This window comes from Ochlerotatus camptorhynchus, unplaced genomic scaffold (assembly GCF_037179485.1).
Source record: "Ochlerotatus camptorhynchus isolate MF236.1 unplaced genomic scaffold, CSIRO-AGI_Acam_v1.1 ptg000258l, whole genome shotgun sequence".
Classification (NCBI taxonomy): domain Eukaryota; kingdom Metazoa; phylum Arthropoda; class Insecta; order Diptera; family Culicidae; genus Ochlerotatus; species Ochlerotatus camptorhynchus.
This window is the reverse complement of record NW_027040748.1, coordinates 357,203-379,365: the sequence shown is the minus strand read 5'-3', so window position 1 is coordinate 379,365 and position 22,163 is coordinate 357,203. Positions and strand designations below refer to the sequence as shown.

Here is a 22,163-nt window from a genome sequence, read left to right as displayed (position 1 = left end):
CGAGTTTCGAAATAAGTTAAATGTTCTAGAAGAAAACATCTCAAAATATTGTTGATTTTGGCGTTTTACGTTGGCAAATTTAATCAATCACTTCATTCGAGCAATTAATACGCCGTTTACTACCAGGTTTACTACCACTCAAACTCTAAAATAAAAAAATAAAATTTGAGATTTTTATTAAGAGTGCGTTTCAAAGAAAAAATACCAATTTGTTGGTCCAGTTTTGTGAAATTGCTGGTAGGAGGTCATGCCAAAACTGCATGACAAAGTGGTCCATTGATTTTAGCTTTACGTAGTATTTGAACAGGCCCTATATGTTGGCTCCGATTACCGGTTCGATTATGCGGTTCAGTTTGTATCCGTTAATCTGGCAGCCTTGTAGATGTTCCATTTGACGAGTGTGATGACTTTGGCGTTGACGGCGACTCTGTAGCTCTTTACTCCTATGAGAAAATCCATAAGCAAACGTCAGACTGTGCGTGAAACATGGCGGACTTTGTACTATCCTTTCACTCCACCGAAAATACCTATAAGAAACTGTCTATATTTGCTGAAAGAGCAAATTTTTCGACGGTGCCGTCAACGCCATTTGTTTGCGGTTTTATGCGAGAAAGTGAAGGAAGATTTTTTGCTTTTTTTCACACACGTAAATGAAAAACACCGTTGGAGTAAAGATAGTCTCTCGGTTCAGAGAAAATCGCTAACGCCAATTGGCGTTGACGGCACCGTTAAAAAATCGTCTCTTCTAGCAAAAATTGGCAGTATCTAATAGGTGGAGTGAAGAGATAAGACCGCCATGTTTCAAGCACAGTCTGACGTATATGCGTACGGGATTTTTCGTATGAGTAAAGAGCTACAGAGTTGCCGTCAACGTCAATGCTGAATCAGAATATTTTATGCTTTATAATCGAATTAAAATGTTGTATTTGTGTTGTGATCGAGATTAATAATCGTGTGATGTCATTACCTAGGCTCTTTTGCGCTTTCCAATCATTTAATTTTGGTGAAAAACGAGTTAGTGTACTCATTGTTCTGCTGTTGAAAATCGGAGAAATAGACTCTAAAAGAACGTAGAATAAATTTCAGGTAAGCTACGCACAAAAAAACTGCCGTAAAAGCTCTACGCAGATGTTGCCACTGGATAATGTTGACTCGCTGGCTACGAAATAATTCGACGGTGAGTATGCATAAGGGCGTAAACGCGATGATCGATTCTCTTCGTCGATTTTCTCGTCTGTTAATAACTCGCTATAGATTTCAAGCTGAACATTGCATTAGGTCCTAAGTAACATTGATCGATTCTCTTCGTCGACTTTCTGTTTCGTTAATAACATGAGTACATAACCGTTTCTTGTTGTGTTTGTCGTATTAGATGCTAGATGAAAGCTTCTTTTATCGATATGTGTGCTGAAAATACCTGAGAATGTCTTAAGATGGCCGTGGGGATACAAAGAGAAAGTCGACGAAGAGAATCTGTCAATGTAACTTAGGACCTAATGCAATGTTCAGCTTGATTTAACGTTTATTTCGACAGTGAGCATGCATAAGGGCGAATACGCGATGATCGATTCTCTTCATCGATTTTCTCTTTGCATTGCTACAGCTAAGCGAAACAATTTTCTAGAATTTGATCAATGCAGAGTAGTAACAGGTTGTATTAGCTATCAAAAGCAACACCAAACGCACCGAGAAACGTTAAATCTAGCGAGTTATTAACAAAAGAGAAAATCGACGAAGAGAATAGATCATCGCGTATAGGCCCTTATGCATGCTCACTGTCGATTTCTATACATAGCTGGGAAAAGGGCCTATCTGCTTTGATCGATTCTCTTCATCGACTTTCTCTTAGGGGCATCTAGGCCAACATTACATCCATTTCTCCTATTTGAGAAATTTACAGTAAAAAAGGGGGGTTAAGCATCTTAACAATAAAAAAATGATTTTGTACTCGAAATTCAACAGTAAAAATCATTGTTATTTTGTTGCTTTATTATAATTATTTTTCTCGTGACATGGCCGTGAGGATGCAAAGAGAGACGAGAATTTATCAATGTTACTTAGGACCTAATGCATTGTTCAGCTTGAATTTTCATCAAAACTTCCAAACAACCTTAGAATTGTGTAGGAAACTTCATACCAATCAGACTGATGTGCATCTTTGACTTTTCCCGTTGGATTTTCATACGAAATATTCATTTCATTTCACGACACCGTCAATGTTACATTGCACAAAAAATGTAAACAAAGGTAAACTTTTCCCTGTGAGTGCGAAATTGTTAAGAATAATTTACCGTGAAAATTTCACAGAACCTCACATGAGGAAGAACAGATAGACGAAAAGTTGGCTTCGGCTATAGAGATTAGTGACGTTTGACGCACGCACACTAGCGGGGGCAACGCCGTGTAAAGTTGTTTATTATTTTCCTCTGGCTAACCTAAAAAATGTATGAAAGTAGATCTGTCAAAATGAGTTTGACATCGATTTATTATGTATTTTCCTCTGATATTCACTAACACGCTCTCACATATCGCACCAATACAACCAGACGTGAAAATCTCTATTAGGTTTTGCACCGTCGGGGTTAACCTCAATCTGATGACAGTTCAGTGGCACTGTTTACGTGGACTTAGTCGTTTTTTTCTTGGGTAGATTTTCTCGATAATTTTTCAGACTGCAGTGAGATGTAAACCACACTTCTGCATTGTCCACGAGCAACATCCTTTCACCGCGCTGTTCCTCGACAATTTTCAAGTTAAAATTCGGAAATTTTAGATTTTATTTTTTTCGAAAAAACGACTAAGTGCTTGTAAACAGTACCACTGAACTGTCAAAAAGGTTCAGCCTACAACACTGAGTTCATTTGTGACGTCACGCTGCAGAACCTAATTAGGTACTGCAGCGTGACGTCACAAATGAACTCAGTGTTAATCGCCATCTTAGGTTTTGTTTGTGCCATCACCACTCTGAAATTTTCACACTATAAATTTATGTAGAATCTACACTAATAGAATTCCACACATTTGTATTGACGAATTTCCATGTGAAATTCCATATGATTTTCATGTGACCACATATAAACACAATCCACCCAGAAGCACACATGAAATTTATGAGTCAAATGAATAGTATGTGTGGTTACACATGGCTTTTATGTGTACACATATTAAGTATGTGGTCGACACATAGATATCATTTGTTGATCAAATTGCAAAAATTCATGTGTGGGACACATAAAAATAATCTTTGAAATTTTATCAGTGTAAGTGAAATTATCTTACGTGAAATTCATTTGAAACTATATTCATCTAAGTTTCAAAGCATATTACATTGCTTTTAATATAATTAGTAATAAATTTTATTAACGTCATGTACTTTACAGACAATTTTTAATATCTGAAGGTTACGTGTTTTTTCCAGTGAAATTTATGTGACAAATTTTTTGAGTGTAAGTAACATTGACAGATTCTTCACAGACAAACGGACATAACACATTGAATATTTCTCACTGTAAAACATCGTCGCTAAAACATTACCGCCATCTGTTGAGAACACTGTGGTGGGCCATACGCTGAACAGATTTCGGTAGCGTGTAAACGTCAAACGCAAGAGAATTGACTATGAGCGCTACAATACTTTTAAATTTTCCGTTAAATGCTTGATCGATGAACAACTTGCGAGTGTTATGTCTGTTTGTCTGTGGATTCTCTTTCGTTTATAACTTGGCTGCATTTATATTACGCGCTAAATTTTTAGTCCGAAATATGATTTTTTTACTTGATATACATGATGATAAAGCTTTGTCACTATATAGGTCGCGGGGGGAAAAGTGCAGCAAATTGTAAACAAACTCGGTCGTTGTCCCATACAAAAATCCAACATGGCTGAATCATGAATTTGACACATTAGAACACCTATATGTTACCTTGCCATCAACGATCGAGACCAAAACGACCAATCAGAACGACTCCGCGACTGAATTCAATTGACTCAGAATTTTCTTTCAATATGAAATTTACTCATATTTGAGAAAACCTGCAGGAACTCATAGCTATGACTAACTGCAGGTTTTCCCAAATGTTAGTAAATGTCGTGTGGAAAGAAAATACACTGAGGCAAAATAACGTAAGAATTCCCACTTATAAATTTTTAGTGATAAAATAAACATTACTGTTCGCTCAATTCACCAGAAAGGAGTATTGTTCTCAATGATGAAAAAAAAAGTTTAATTATTTCCACGAAATATTTGATGTCTGTTATACATTTATTTGTTGTTGATTCAATTAAATACAACATTTATTAGTAATTAAAAACTATTTCGAATCGGAACGTTTCATTAAGTTTTATGTTAATAAAAATGATTGCGCTGCAAGCAAAACAGTAAAATATGACAAAAGTTATACCAACAGTCAATACGAAACTAACGATTTTAAATTGGCTCACTACTTGACTAGCCTATTGGTCCTAAGCAAATCGATTAATGTACCCCATTCTAGTCGAAATTCTAGTACTACACAATGTTTGTTTTGATTCGCTACACGCTATTTCAAAACTACCCAAATTTGGGTAGAATCCACCCAGATCGGTCAAAACTGAACCTGCCCAAAAATGGGTAAACATGCATTTACCCAAATCTGGGTGAACGTACCTGTGACAGAAACTGGGTAACGGTTACTCAGATGTTGACGTTTGATAAAAGGATAAACTTTACCCATTTTAATAGAAATTAGATGATATGACCGCTGCAGTAGCTCTATCAAACATAACCTCACCCGACTAGCTCGTCTAGCCTGTTATTGATTGTTGTGGTCGTATTGTCAGAAAAATATAAACTACGGAATATGTCATTGAAATACCCAAAAAACGATACCGTTACAAATGCTAACCATTTATTAAGATTTTATATTAAATGAGATCTATAAATTAGGAACTACAACAAACATTTGGCATCGTCACAGAATATCTCCTCGAATATCTCTATAACCAAGAACTAGGAGAATGTTGAAAGTCCAGAAACTTACAATATACTTACTAACTTTAGCTGCTGGCAGCATTCGCCAAGCAAACAGTTCCATATCTGTACATTTTTAGCATCGGATTTTTATATTTTGAGCATTAAAACTTTCACTGGCAGCGCAACAATCACTTTGGGAAAATTTCGATGAGAACTATTTACCCAGAATCTGGGTAGATTCTACTCATCAGAACAAAACTAATTAACCCAGATTTTGACAACTCCTTATTGGATACAAGAATGGGTGCCATCTACCCAATCCCTGGATAGATTCAGAATAGCGTGTATGATAGTTTGACAGATAGAATGAGGGGTTCGTGGATTTTCCTATGTTTCGAGGGGTGCACCGATTTGCTTGGGACCGAAGAGAGTACCAGAGCTGAGCCAAAAAGTTGAGCACGTTTTAAGTGGCATACTTATTTGTTCAAACTTCGTACGGCGCATGGATTCTCAGCCTAAAGGTAACGAAACGCTTTATTCAGTTCCGGTCGAACGTTCAAATGAAACTGTATGAAAGTTATTTGAAGCCACTCGAAGATCCCTTAAAAACCATGCTGCTGTTTGGCAGAAATTTTCTTTGCGTGTCTCTATCAACGTCTCTGATCTCATCTCTTTATTATTATTCTCCTTCTTCTTCTTCTTATTCTCTGGTGTGAGCCGACTGACAACTCAAATGAGGGCTAGTCGATCTAACTATATGTCCTGTGAATATTATTGAAAGTGCCATCCGAGAACGTTAGTTTTATAGTGGGTTTGAAACGGTAATGATACGATCAAATATATTCATTGCTGACATGATGAAGAAATATTGGATTTATTGCCGAAAACCTTATTGCTTTCCATAATTTCGATAAAATAAAAGATAAATTAAGGATCTGAAGTTAATTTCTGACTGCTTCCAGATTACTGAATGGCGTGAGATCGATTTTCTGGGATATTATGTCGTGCAATTTTAATTAAGTTGATACAATATTGAATGTTTCCAGAGATGGCGCTGTTTCCTTGGTAGGCATCGTTGAAGTTCAGCATAGGAGGAAAAATGAAACCATGTGTTTGTGCAAACGTCGGCTACGTGTGGTAATACCCTACCAGCTGTGTGTTGTTTTGGGTCCTCTACACTATCAATAAATAATAGTAATTCTACCTCCGCCATGGCAGGACCAAGGGCAGCCATCCGTAATAGACCTTTGTGACATTTAATCGTCTTTCTCTATCTAGCACACATGGATGAATGAACGGCAAGCTTGCAAATGCTCATTACAGCTAAAATGCTATTTTTCGGATTTTTGAAGCTATGAGATATTTTAATGATAATTCTTATTTACAAGATGCAAGAAAAGAAGGTAAAGTGTGTGTGTGTATAGCGTTAGCGTTATTATGATATACTTCGTAGATTGGATACTAGCGACACTCACGTCTCTTCTGCAATTTTCAGTTAGACTACTTTCAAGAATAATGCTGGGGAGTAAACATTGGTTCCAATCTAAACAAGAGTAACAGAAGCATGACTGTCGCTATTCCCGGTCACGCCCATCTTTACCATAACTAGGGATAGGGAAGGAAATGTTGATGTAGTACCAACAATCAATACGACATACGATTTGATATTGACTCACTACTTGACTAGCCTATTGGTCCCAAGCAAATCGACTAACGTACCCCATTCTAGTATAAATTCCAGCACTACACTATGTTTGTTTTGATTCGCTATGAAAGTTTGACAGATAAAATGAGGGGTTAGTGAAATTTCCTATGTTTCGAGGGGTGAATCGATTAGCTTGGGACCGAAGAGAGTACCAGAGCTGAGCCAAAAAGTAGAGCTCGTTTCTTCGGGACCTACTAGTCTTAGAGTTACCTCTATGGTAGTACTTACTTAACGAGAGGCCACCGACTTACGGAGTTGGAGGGTTGGGTAGGGTATTCGGTTAGGATTCACCAAAAGTATGTATTATTTATTTGTTGTTTATTTAATCTCTCGATAGCCGGCTATCGAAAGAACATATTCATTTTGTTTAGTGATCATGAATTTTAAGGGTCATGACGGAGAGCTTGGGATTAAACCCATGATTTTCTGCTCAGTAAGCAAAAACGATCCCTCCACGGTCATCGAGCATCTCATAACCATAACACTTCGCGACAAAACAGGACTACGTTTTCGCTTGATATGCAAATAAATTCCGAGGTTCATAATCAAATATACAAATCATGGTGGCAATTTATTGTGCTGTGGAAGAGCTTGGGGTTAAATCCATGATTTTCTGCTCAGTAAGCAAAATCGATCCCTCCAGGGTCATCAAGCATCTTATAATCCACAGCGCTTCGCATCAACGTACGAATATATGGATGAACTATCTATTATTGAATAACTATTATTTACGATAATTACATAAAAAAAAACAAAAACAAAACGTGACTACTAAAATCTCAAAAAGATATTCTCACAAATTCTCGATGAACATTTCAAATGGTCCTATCTGCTTTGATCGATTCTCTTCATCGACTTTCTCTTTCGTTAATAACTCAGCTGCAAAACCTTTCCCTGTTGTATTTGACGTTTTGGACGCTAGATAAGAACCTCCTTTATCAAACTATGCGAAAGAATTAGCGCGAAATCTGTTTGCATAGCAGATATTTAATATATTTCACGCAACCAGGAATCTCAAAACCATAATATACTCTGCACATGTTAGACACAAGGAGAGGCCAAAAAGCAAGCGTCCGACACACAAAACCCGCCAAATGCACTTGCAGTCACAATCAACGATTCTACAAATCGCGAGCGCTCACGAATCATAAAACAGCTGACTCCGACACTCTGAAAGCGAAATTGACAGGCTCTATGCGTCAAACACCCGCCCTCCAATCTCCTCCCGCATCCAACAGCACAAATCTCCATTACAACATCTAACGAATTCAAAACTCCGAAAATCACTCATCTATAGCAAGTGAGTGGAAGCAGCCCTGCATGCAACCATTCTTCATGATACACTTTTTCTGCCTATCTTTCTATTGACGAGTGCACGGATGAACTTGAGTTCACTCACTCGACAAAAAGTGACACAACAGCGGGGCCCTGTTTACTAAAAATGAACACATGAATAATACTCGCGTAACATTTGAAAAAAGCCTATCAACTTTTGTAAATAAATTGCTAGGTCCTTTTCACGAGAACCGAAGTACGCCCACGCAAACCAAGAGCACTATGGGGAAGGGGAGAATTTCCTTTGCCCGATGGTGTTGGTAGTTTACGTGAGCGTATTCGGTTCGCGCGAAAAAGGCTTAACAAATTTTGTGTACATAAGTTGATAGACCCGTTTCAAATGTTACGTGAGTATTATTCATGTGTTCATTTTTAGTAAACAGGGCCCCGCTGTTGTGTCACTTTTTGTCGAGTGAGTGAACTCAAATCCATCCGTGCACTCGTCAATTAGGTTTGTGGACATGCGTTAGCTTCGAAACTTCTAACCAAACTGGGAAAATTTTCAGATCACAAAAAAAAAACTTGAAAAAAACTTTCAAAGGTAATTACAAGTAAAATAAATATTGATTATTTTACGCAAAAACGAACAGGTAATATTAAATCTCTTGTATCGTATGCTAATTCTAATTGACTGTAACTTAAATATTATGCTTAAATAAATTAAAATACTGGGAAAATGTCCTTACTGGTCTACTGGGTGTTGCGCGTTGTCCGCTGTCTAGTGTTTAGTGTTCAGTATGTGCAATATCTGCTTGAACACGATGTCACTTATTTTTTAATTATATTCTTCAAGTAAAAGTTCAGAAGAAGGTAGACCTTTTCTTTCTCTATGTACTTGAACACGAGGGGGGCGACTCTATCTACGATGCAGGAAAAATTGTGTTTTGCTGTGTTTAGCTGCGCGCACGCTGAGTAGATAGAAAGAAGATTGATGTCGATAATGAACATTTCCAGCAAAAAGATGATGCACGATGCAAGTAGATGAGAGAAATGAAAGAATATTTTTCGAAGTTTGATTCACTAGTGTGAGATTTGTTGAGCATCTAGAATTGAGATTTAGATGTGTCGCCCCCCTCGCTTGAACACATGAATAATTCTTGATTGCAAAAACATGGTGATCGCGCACCAATGACATTTATATAAGGTCTGGGCCAACAGGCAGCTTGCTGGTGTTAGAAGCAAAAATGTTGTAAACATTGCTGAACATCTGCGAACAGATAGATATACGTCACTGCCAACATACTGAGAACAGATAGATATACGTCACTGCCAACAGCTGTTTCGTGTAAAAAGATAAACATTGCAATATAATACGAACACCACTAACCATTTGCACATTTCACTAACACCAATTGACGAGTGCACGGATGGATTTGAGTTCACTCACTCGACAAAAAGTGACACAACAGCGGGGCCCTGTTTACTAAAAATGAACACATATGTGTTCATTTTTAGTAAACAGGGCCCCGCTGTTGTGTCACTTTTTGTCGAGTGAGTGAACTCAAATCCATCCGTGCACTCGTCAATAAGCCCTTTGGCCCAGACCTTATATAAACGTCATTGATCGCGCACGAGCAGAACTTCTTCCTACGTTGTGTATAGAGCTTTTTGACGTTAAATCGGCGCACACTACTGCACCATTTAAATCGAACGAGTGCGAGCAAGAGGGAAACAGATTAGTGGGAAAACAAACCGTTCATCAGGCTTGCAATTGCTCATTACAGCTAAAATGCTAGTTTTGGTAATTAGGAAACTATGGGATACTATAATGATTATTTTTATTTGTTAGATGCGAGAAGAGGTGATAAAGTTCGTGTATGACTTATAAAATTTGTCAATATTGCTTTCAGAAGGACACAACTAACGATTTTATGATCGCTGATTGCTCGCTCATCGCGTTGCTCATCGTTACAGCTAATCGCTATTGTGACCCTTTGAAAGCTAAATTGACAGGTTTTATGTGTCATACACACACTTCACCTTCTTTTCCCTCCCCATGGACATGGAGGTTGACGGTACTGAAGCATAGGGTTATGTTTAATTTATTTATATGTATTTGCAACGATAATGATTTCATATAGTGACACATATCACCTTCTTAATGCTTCAGTATGCCTCAAACGATTAATTCTTGGTTGTTAATAGAACTTCCTTGATGAAATCGGCTGCTTCATGCAGCCTGAGCAATTCTGATTATAGTATCAGATTTGTTCTGTATACAGAGGAACTGGGAGGGCTTATTAGAAACTCTTCTAGTAAATTTTGCATATAATTTTATTACTGGGTGATATGCCGCCATGTTATTGAAACCAACATCTGAAACGTCACAATTCAAGTGTGAACTGCAAAAATGGCGTGACTGCATTGTCTTATTATTATCCAATAAAATTATTTTCCCTTTCTTGCCATATAAATGGTTGACTTCGTGGTAGAAAATCAGAAATAATATTTTATGAGTTCTAAGTTTATTTTTCACAAAATGTAAGCAAAAATATTAAGAATATCTAAAATATCAGTCAGGCTTTTTTTGAAATTCTGGCATGAATCTTCTATTTGTTTACAAATTATGAGCTGTCAGTGGGGCCCACGACTCGCGGGCCCGCAGCGATGTTAGCTCTTTTCAAGGCAAGGCGAACAAGATAGGGATGCCACCCAGCTGCATTTTCCTGATACGAGCTGCAGCGGAATCAAACCCTCACTTTGTGGCACACGCAATACGTCTGAACGACAGGATACGCCCACAATATTTAATTGTTAATATACTGTAAAATCAACAAAACTGTTCATTCCCCCGGGGATACTCGGAACTCCCGTTGTTAGATTTATTTCAATGCAGACAAAACAAACCTTTTGTTAGAACATTTTTTGTGCTCTAAAAGTTCCCATCTTCCAGTGTATGGGCGACTTATAGATAAAAAGAATTTCTTTCTATAAAAAAATGTTTCCTAATTTTTAAAAAATATAGGGTAAATTATGGCTTCGGCACCCATTGACTGTTTTCGGCAACCGAAATTGAAACGTGAATTTCACTGTATTTTCCCATCAAAACTCTTCGCTGAATGTATTAAGCCGATTCCTTACCTTTTCAGCTTCAATCTGATTACATTTTTACGACTGTGCAATCCTGTTATGCCATATTTTACTTTAAATTAAATATACACACTACAAAATACGGCTGATTTCGAGTTGCCGATAATAGAACAGCTGGTTAACACGCAGTTCAAATGGAAAGGGTGCCGAAGAAAAAGAGACTGCCGACAATAGTCACACTCACCTGAGAAGTTTGGAGCGTTGTAAAAACATGTTCAACCCGTTTTGATCAGTTCTATCGATTGGAATTGGTAGAACAGCAAGCAGCAGATAAATGTCAACAAACAAACCTGTCATGTATGTGTGTGACGCTGAGAAATCGCTAATAGTAGTTCGGACGCTGCTTAGATTGACGAGAATACGTAAATTCCCCTAGTTAAAAAATCGATATTAATTTTTTTATGTAACTTTTCAGTGTGTAAAATAAATTTTCATTGGTTTTGATATTTTTTTTTGAAGTTAAATAATTGTCTACAATGCACGTCAAAATTTGTGTAGGTCCATTAATATAATTCTGATTAAAACTAGATTCACTAAAAATCTTGACGCACTGCTTATTTTTTTACAGCAGTTCTCTTGGTCGATTATTGAATGTTTTGACAGCAGATTGTTTGGGAAGCTATCTTCAGCGCCCATTACACATGTCAATATATTGACAATAAATTGACATACTGGCAATATTATTGAAAAGGTGATATTGATGATGATGATTGATGACAAGTATTGACGAAAAGCTGATTTTCATTTCACTTTGTCAATACTCAGAATATATTGACAAAAAAAAACAGTCAATTCTATCAATATCATCAATATACGAATATTGACAACATCAATGGCAATACGGTTGAAGCCTTTTAACCTCAATGTAATAAAGTCAATATTACTTGTCTTAATTTCCCCACACAAGAAACATGGATCAGCGGGTCAAAAGAGAAACGTCGTTACTGGACCTATGCACTGAAAAAAGTTTTCATATAGTTTCCATTGGAAACGCACATGATATTTTTCCAATAACAAAATTAATGATTTTTATCTGAAATTCAAATAACGTTCATACGATCACATGAATTGTATATGACAAATCACATAAACTTCATTGGACACATAAGGTTCATGTGATTTTGTGAGGCGATTCCCAATTATGAGATCACATGAAAGTTAAGTGAAATTCTAATGGATATTTTCCATTGGAAATGTGATTTATTTTTTGAGTGTGGAAAATACTAACTACACACTGAATTCGGATAACCTGAGTCGGTAAAATTTCAAATTACCATCACTCGTAAGAAATCAATAAAATCGACACATTATCATTGAACGGTTTTAAATAGGTCCGTACAATTTCGTAATAAATTTCAAAATTGTTGAATTGGTTGGTACTAGAAATACTGAGAGGAAGAGATGGGCGGAGAGAATGTTTTGAGCCAAATGAACTGTCAAAATCTGAGCCAATCGAACATTCCTATTAGAATTTTTCCGAGGATTTCTTATTCTTTCTAGAATAAATTTGAAAGTATTGCAATCGAACAGAAATTCAATCCCCTTAATGTTTTGTGTGCTTCTCAAATTCAACTAGGTTTTGGAACCAAAAACAATACAAAATGATCTTTGTTGGTTAATGAATGGCACCAGGAAATGTGCAAAATATTGCGATGCAATCAATTATTATTTTGCATGTAAATCGAATCAAAAATAAAAGTCATTTGAAATGCTAGCTTCTAGCTAGGGTTGCAAGATAATTTAGGAACAAATCCTTGATGCCGTATTGTATTTTGTTTTCTCCGCCTATCACACCCTCTGAGTATTTCTAGTTGGTACTATCCTTTCACTCCACTGAAAGTTCCAATAAGAAACTGTCAATGTTTGTTAGAAGAGATGATTTCTCGACGGTTCCGTCAACGCCAATATCAAATGTTGTAACTTTTTGACAGGACACAGAAAATACACAGGACAACATGATAACAAATTAATGGAATTGAATGAAATCGATTGTCGACTGCGTGGAATTACCACTCGTGTTGAATAACGCACGTTCATGGTATGCAGTTTCCCATAAATAAACTATTATGCTGATGTTTTGGTAAACATTCCTAAAGGAAGAACTTGCATATATTATTGAATTTGCGTTACGTATAGGCATGTGAAACGCAGATAGTATTTATTTTATTTTAAAGTAAAAAAAAAAACAAAATTACATGATTGTGATTTTGTAGAAAATGAACATCGATATAGACGAAGCCTGGTAGTGATTGGCGACTGTAAAAAGATACTTTTTTAATTAGTTTGATATCCATTTTATATCACACACGAAGATTTAAACAAAATGCCAACACTGCATGCGTGAAGGTGCATTGTGAGTCAGTCGGTCTAAATGACGTACGTTCTCCCTCCTCTTGGGTAGGGGAAGAATATTGAGAAAGTGAAATGAAAATCAGTTTTCAACAATACTCGTCATCAAACCATCGTCATCAATTTTATCTTTCAATAATATTGTCAGTATGTCAATTTATTGTCAATATATTGACCTGTGTAACAAACGCTTTAGTGTATTGTCATTAATGTTGTCAATATTTATATATTGATTATATTGTAAGGAAAATTGACAATACGATGTTTGTCAATATATTGACATATGTAATGGGCGCTTTCTTTCAGTGGAAAAAAGTTTTGTTACGATTCATTAAAATATAAAAAAGTTGTGACAGATAGAAGCCGAAAGTAGGAAATTAATTTTGTACTTTCAACGTGGCAGGTTAAAAAATTGCGAAATCGTTGAATTTGGCTACACTGTCCTAAAACGTTTCCGTGCGTGGATTGCAGTTTCGAACGCCTTTGGGTACGGTTGTTTGTTCTCTGTTTTGTGCGTGCGTTCGCGTTCATAGTTTTCGGCTGCATTTGCCGGATTAGCGCTGGCGCTCTGCCTCCCGGACGTTTATACGTGTGTGATTGGTAGTTTTCTCGCTTTCCGGGAAGTTTTAGAATAGAGAAAGAAAACGTGATTCAACATGTTTGCAAACATCAGAAGAGATGTCGCAATCTGCGTTATTTGATTTTCTCCCGGACCAGAAATTAGTGGCATCGCGAGTGTTAATTTTTAATTTCAGTTTATTTACGCGCTGCAAGGTGCGTGAATGAGTTCGGCCAATCGGTGTTGATGTTGGCTCGCTGCTTGCAACTTTTTTTTGTGTTTTCGAAAGAAATTGATCGAAAGTGTACCAAAAGTGCTTCTAAACGTGTTTCGCAGTTGGGAGTGGTGAAATTCGTAAATTCGCGGTTTATTTTCAGTGAAAATTCCGTATCACAAAATTGCTCACCGAGTTCCTTTTTGTTTGCCGTTCGACGACGACGGGCATGCGAGAAAAAAATAAGCATCGGGAATGTGCTCCCGGATGTATTGATTTGGTGAGTACGTTCCAGTTGAATATTGTTCTTATACATATCTCGATTGCATTTTCGAGAGGACGTCCGGAGAGCTTTGAGATTTAGGCGTTGTTGCTTTTGCGGGCAGACGAGTTGGTCGCCGGTAAGGGGCAGTAAGTGCTGCCAGCAGATGAATCAAGAGGTATTCGAAACAAAATTGGTAAGAAATGTCCATTCAAATCGATTTAATACAGTTGAACAAATTTCAAAACTATATACGTGCCAGATTTGGAAATAATACTTTTTTGAATCTGGAAGTGTGTTTATGATACCATTATCCATTTGATAAAGGTAGAGTGAACATGCGGGGCTTATTGTAAGTAAAAGTGACCTCGGAGTGGTCGTGAATTACCAGGCATTCTGAAATGGGTCACTGGAGCTTCAATAGAGCTAACACCTTCTAACTCCCGGACTAAACCTGCTTTAATTGAAGGTTAATAAAAAGCAGTTTTCTTCCATAATAACACTGCCGGACAGTGGGGGTTAGATTGTACACACCCACACACACACACACACACACACACACACTGTCCTAAAACGTTTCCGTGAACGGAAGGATCACAGTAAGCGTCTTAGTGCAACTTACGATCGGCAACTGAATTGGAAGGTATTGAGAACAATTAGAGCAAACCCAAATCGAAGATGAACTAGCCTACGGCTAAAAATCTCCCAAATAAAGAATAATAAAAAATAAAAAAAATAGAGCAAACCCAAGAGTCTCTGATGGCGTACAAATGAGTCTATGAACTCGAAGCTGTACAAGGAAGAGTGTCTGAAAAAACGCATTCCACCATTTACCAAAGGTCACAAAGGCCCTGGAAAGTTTTGGCCAGATTTGGTTAGCTGCCGAAGAGACACCTCAATGGTACCGTGACAACAGAGTGGATTTCATCGAAAAATACAGGTAAAATTCTTCACTCCACCCAATTGCACTCAATTTCGCCCAATCGAGAAATATTGGACAATTGTTAAGTGGAAGCTGAAAAATATTGAAAAAGTGACTCGAGATGCTGCAGCGATGGTGGAATAAAATGGCCGCTCAAGTTGACGAACAGTGTCCAAAAGATGATGCGAGGTATTTCAAGAAAAGTACGTCATTTCATCAAAACCAAATCGAAGTAAGACTGTTGATATTTTTTCCTGCAAGTGCAATAAAAAACCTTTATTTTAACTGCTCAATTGTTTTATTTCACCAATCTCGAGATAGAGCTGATTTCTTGCGTCCAGATATTAAGTGAATCGAGCTTTATGTATGATCAGCAGTAGGAAAAGTTCTTTCAATGTATTTTTTCTTCTTCACCAGATCTAACAAATTCCAACTTTCTCCTATTCTTTTCAGATACTTCAATAAAAATGTCCCGTGATTCGAGTTTCGACAATGTCGACGGTGAAGTATGTGACTGGAGATACTCACTGTCAGCTTCCGACTACGAGAGAAGCAGAGGACGAGGAAGAGTGATTATGGATGTAAATTATATTAACAAATTGAAGTTGGCATCGGAAGTCATTGGAATTCAGGAAAAAGTGACACCTCTGGGATACATGCCAACAACGCAGGAGATGTTAAATTATAAAGATGCAAATGAAATAACTCCATTACTGAGGCAATTGGGAATAAGTGGGCAGGGTGAAGATATAAGCAGCCGTAAAACGAGGAAAGTTGCTGTACAAGACGGTGATATTCGCATAGAGGGTAATGTACCAATAATCTTGAACAGTGAGTTGTTTGCAATGATAAATAAAGATAACATGAGAATAAACTCTTATGACAATGAAACTGCTGAAGAGGATGTTGAATCGTATGATCCTAACCTGCCTCTTCATGAGCAGTTCACAACAATCAAAGAATTTGCGGTGCCAGTGAAACAAACCAAGAAGGAACTGAAAAAGTCAACAGCATCGAATTTCAGTGCTCCGAAAACTCCTGAATCATTGAATAGTACCTCAACGACGTCGGAAACAATCTCGTCCCTATCATCTTCGGTTTGCGACGATAGTTCTTCCAGCTCAAACAACTCCATGTTGACGACTGAAAGTGGCAGCGATGAAGATTCGAATGATGAAATGTTCCAACCGCTACTGGAGGCGAAACAGAAACTCTACACACCGCGACAGCTGTATGAGCTGAAGAAGCTGCACCTGAAGCAAAGTCTTTCAAAAGGTAAATTATTTTTTTTGGATTTATTGAGGTAACCTTCCCATAGTTTGAACCGAATCTACCAATAAACCTTTTTGTTAAGGTGCAATTAATTAATTAAAATAGGTATTCCATAAATTATGTTAAAATAGCTTTGTAGCTTTGAAAGTTATAGTGGAAAATAATGTTTTCGCCGGTAAAACTATCAAAATATCATCAATAATTTGAAAAGTTTCAATCAAAAACAAGTGTTTTTCCCAATAAAAATTGTTGATTTTCTATAAACAATTCAAGAATTTCCAATTAAACATCTGAAAGTTGCATTAAAAAAATCAAAATCAGCTCCAACATACTCAAACAGTATCAATAATACCCTGTTGACACTAGTGTTGGTTCACTAACGCTGATATTTTATCTGCTGTCAAAAATCATCATCAGCAATGTGACCATGGATGTGCTCATAATTTATTATACACATAACGCTCATGTTTATAGTTTGTCATACAAGTGTATCCGTGACATTAGGCATGGTGAAAACAGAAATGTCAGTCAATTTTGTTTATCGTTAGCGTGGTTTTTTCATTGCAGTCAAGAAAAATTTCATCACGTCTATATTTCGACGCCTCCGGGAAAAATTGCCGATTCACATTTTTAACAGATGCATGATGGGATATGCGACACATCAACATTTTCAGAGTTTTGTATCAAATTCATGAACGTCTATGATATCTTCCAGGACCTAGATTGACCACCTGGTGACCCTAGAATGGTTTCCGAAGGAAACATCTTGAAGTTGAGGTAATCGGAAAGAAACATTGATGATAAAGAATAAAATATTAAAAAAGTGTTTACTCCTTATTGTTTGACTATTACTTCCTAACTGGAACTTTGCTGTTGCTCTCATCTAATTGTTCTTATAGCACTTCCGCAGTTGTTAATTGACAGCATTAGGCACAATGCTCTACAAAACTGCACAACAATTAATTTAAAGCAACTTTACTGGAGAAAATGATATTCTATCGGTTCACAATTTAGACAATTTTTAAATAAGTAAGTTACGGTTACCATTAACTTTGTTTTTGATCATCAACATGAACATTACGCATTATTTTCTGGCGAATCATTTATTTTAAGTACTTTTATAAGATTGGATGACGTATATTTTGCTGAAGCATTGTATTTGAAAAGTTATAAACGATTTTTGTAAATAAAGAGAGAGATAAGGATTAGTAATTTCCATTTAATTCCACTACCTTTTTTGCTTATCCTTGACAGATACGCGTATTTCGACTACTATGTGCAGACTTCTGCAATCCCTAATAAACAAAACTGTATCCCGGATAGTTAAACTATCCCACAAATGGTTTGGATGATGCCCCAAACACGTTGTTAAGCTCTCTTTTATGGTTATTTTTATTAGGGATACTCGACTGAAGAAAACATCGCATTTTACCGAATATATATTAACCCAGGTACAGAAGCTAGGTAATCTTAAATTTAATTTCCTGTAGGAGCAGGCAAGCATGGCAAATCATTTACATTCATTTCATGCATTCATTTACATTCATTTGCCTCTAACTTTTTTCATCAACAGCATTCCGCAATGCATGCATCATAGAGTTTTAGTAGATTTTGTTATTAGCTACAACTTTTGTCCATAGCTCAAATCTGTATCTCTTATTTTTTTTTTTTTATTAATTACTTTATTTGTACAGGCTCAATCGAATAAACTTTACAGAGCCGAGTTATCATTTTTGTTATACATTATTGATTTCTTATATTTAAAGTTACAGGAGCTGGACCGGATACTCGCGGTTGTCTCGAGGTTAGTGGGGATTTACAATTTTTTTTGGATGGGAAAAGGGAGAGGGAGGTTTGAAATGTGGTTTACGATACAAATTTTAATTAATCCTAAAATGAACTAATTTCTATTCATCTTGAAAACAAACATAAAAAACCCGCACGTACAAAATACAAACTAAACACAAGGTTAATAAAACTTACAATCTAATGTTAATATTCTTAAAGTAAACATATATGAGTTTCATAAACTCCAGATCGCGTCTAGCCAAAATATCCCGAACTGGAACATTAGGTTGTCTACCTCGAGCCCGAAGGGAATCGTACAGTTCAGATCTGACTCCGCGATGCTCAGCACAAGACCAAATAATGTGATCTGCGTCCTGGTAACCTTGTCCACATTCACAGAGATTGTTGTCCTTCAGCCCAACACGGAACAAGTGAGCGTTTAACGAATAGTGATTGGACATGAGGCGAGACATCATACGAATGAAGTCTCGACCCACATCCAACCCCTTGAACCAAGGACTCTTCGACACCTTAGGGATGATCGAATATAGCCATCGTCCCAAACTCCCTTCACTCCACTTATTCTGCCAGCTGACGAGTGACTGTTGACGATAAATGAAGAAAAATTCATCGTAAGCGATTTGTCGATCGTAAATATCGCCTTCCATAGCGCCCACCTTAGCAAGTGAGTCAGCCATCTCATTGGCCGGAATCGAGCAATGAGATGGGACCCATGCAAAGGTGATGACAAAAGATCTTAAAGATAAAGCACTTAAAAGCTCTCGTATTTTCATGAGAAAATACGAGGAGTGCTTTACCGGCCTCATAGAGCGAATAGCCTCGACAGAACTGAGACTATCCGTAAAAATAAAATAATGATCTGGTGCAAGTGAGGCGATCGTTTCTAGCGTATAATGTATTGCCGCCAGCTCAGCAACATATACGGAACAAGGAGCTTGAAGCATTCGAGAGGCGCTATGAAATTCGTTAAAAATACCAAAACCAGCGGACGACTCTATTAGTGATCCATCTGTGAAGAACGATCTTGCGGAATCAACTTGGCCAAACTTTGCAGCGTAAATTGACGGAACAATCATGGAACGATGATGCTCTGGGATTCCGCGAATCTCTTGCGTCATTGATAAATCAAAATGAACAGAACTGTCGAAGTCGGAGAAGCATACACGATGAGGATTATGCTGTGAAGGGCTGACATCCTGTGTTATGTACACGTAGTACAATGACATAAAACGAGTTTGAGGGTTCAGCTCAAGAAGCTTTTCAAAGTTTTCGATTACCAGTGGGTTCATAACTTCGCAAAGGGTGAGGAGCCTGAGGGACAATTCCGAGAACCGATCCGATAGTGGCAACATGCCCGCCAACACTTCTAGACTCATAGTATGAGTCGAGTGCATGCATCCTAACGCGATACGAAGACAACGATACTGGATACGTTCCAGTTTGATGATGTGAGTTTTAGCCGCCGACTGGAAACAAAAACTACCGTATTCTAAAACCGATAAAATCGTTGTCCGGTACAACGTTAGAAGATCTTGCGGATGGGCTCCCCACCACGTTCCGGTAATTGTTCGGAGAAAATTGATCCTTTGTTGGCATTTTCGTCTCAGATACTCAATGTGGGATCTCCAGGTGCATTTTGAATCGAACCAGACCCCAAGATATTTGAAGGACATAGAATGAGTGATCGGTTTACCCAAAAGTTGAAGCTTCGGTTGTGCTGGGCTATGCTTCCTAGAAAAAACGACCAACTCAGTTTTCTCCGTGGAGAATTCGATACCTAGCTGAATAGCCCAAGTAGACAAATTGTCTAAGGTATCCTGTAAGGGTCCTTGCAGGTCGACCCCTTTGGACCCTGTCATAGACACTACGCCGTCATTTGCAAGTTGTCTCAACGTGCAGTTGTCACTTAGACAATTGTCAATTTCTCTGACGTAGAAATTATACAAAAGGGGGCTTAAACATGAGCCCTGGGGGAGACCCATGTAACTAAATCGAGAAGCTGTAGAGTTTCCATGAGAAAAGCTCATATGTTTCTCTGACAGCAAATTGTACAAAAAGTTATTTATTAATGGAGAAAGGCCACAAGCGTGGAGTTTGTCTGAAAGGACTTCAACCGATACTGAATCAAAAGCCCCCTTGATATCCAAGAATACAGAAGCCATTTGCTCTTTTTTAGCAAAAGCCAACTGAATTTCTGTGGAAAGCAACGCGAGACAGTCGTTCGTTCCCTTGCCCCTACGGAATCCAAATTGAGTATCTGAGAGTAGGTGGTTCGTCTCAACCCATTTGTCCAAGCGAAAAAGGATCATTTTCTCCAACAATTTTCGAATGCACGATAACATCGCGATGGGACGATACGAGTTATGATCTGAAGCGGGTTTTCCAGGCTTTTTAATGGCTATAACTCTCACTTGCCTCCAATCATCCGGAACAATATTGAGCTCCAGGAACTGACAAAACAAGTTCAACATGCGCCTCTTAGCGACGTCTGGGAGGTTCTTCAACAAGTTGAACTTGATTCTATCAGCCCCCGGAGCCGAATTGCCACACGAAAGGAGCGCGAGTGAGAGTTCCAGCATTGAAAAAGGCTGGCTGATCTCGTCTACAGAATTCGTCGTTTCGCGAGGAATCATCTGTGCCGGCACGGAATCAGGACATACTTTTCGCGCGAACTTGAGAATCCAACGATCTGAGTACTCCTCGCTCTCGTTGTTCGAAGACCGGTTACGCATCCTTCGCGCCGCGTTCCAAAGCGTATTCATCGACGTTTCGCGCGATAATCCGTCCACGAATTGCCGCCAGTATCCGCGTTTCTTGGCTTTGATGAGGCTCTTGAGTTCGCGTTCAAGAGCCGAGTACGCTTCGAAATACACGGGTGTTCCACGTTTCCGGAAAAGCTTAAACGCGTCGGACTTTTTACGATAAACCTCAGTGCATTGGTGGTCCCACCAAGGGGAAGGAGGTTTCCTACGCAAAGACGTTCCAGGAACCGGCCGAGTTTGAGCTCGAAGCGCGCTGTCCAAGATCAGATTGGAGAGGAAGTTATATTCCTCCAACGGTGGAAGCCCTTCTACCGACGACACGGCTTCCTCTATCGCGGTCTTGAACGTTGTCCAATCGATATTACGGGTGAGGTCGTACGCGACGTTAACGGATTCCGACGGATTGAACCCACTGGCAATTGAAATTTTGATCGGCAAGTGATCACTACCGTGGGGATCTTGGATCACATTCCACGTGCAATCCAACGATAATGAGTTAGAGCAAAGTGTGAGGTCTAATTTACTTCCATTTGAGGATGGACCAGCCAAACGTGTTACTTCTCCATTGTTAAGAATTGTCATATTAAAGCTGTCGCAGAGGTCATATATAAAAGTAGAACGGTTGTCATCATACAGTTCCCCCCAGCCTGTACCGTGGGAATTAAAATCTCCCATAATCAACCGTGGAGCAGGAAGTACTGAACATATATCTGAAAGTTGTTTTCGATTAACAACGGCTCTAGGAGGAATATAAACAGAAGCAATACAAAGGCTCTTACCTTTAATAATAGCCTGACATGCGACAACTTCAATACCTGTAAATTGTGGAAGATTCACTCTATAGAAAGAATGGCACTTTTTGATCCCCAAAAGTACCCCTCTTCCACGCGAATCCTCACGATCCAGTCGAATAATGTTAAAATCATAAAAAG

The 22,163-nt window shown here is 38.1% G+C and overlaps 1 protein-coding gene across 1 annotated transcript in view; it reads left to right on the top strand.

The window, feature by feature from the left end:
* The first annotated feature begins 877 nt into the window (after window positions 1–877).
* Window positions 878–22,163, top strand: part of LOC135705146 (uncharacterized) — a 29,066-nt gene continuing 7,780 nt past the window's right edge. The window contains exons 1-2 of the mRNA XM_065226734.1: window positions 878–1,086; window positions 15,842–16,663. Coding sequence (XP_065082806.1) covers window positions 15,856–16,663 — 808 coding nt within the window. The 5' untranslated portion in view covers window positions 878–1,086; window positions 15,842–15,855. The remainder of the gene's footprint in view (window positions 1,087–15,841; window positions 16,664–22,163) is intronic.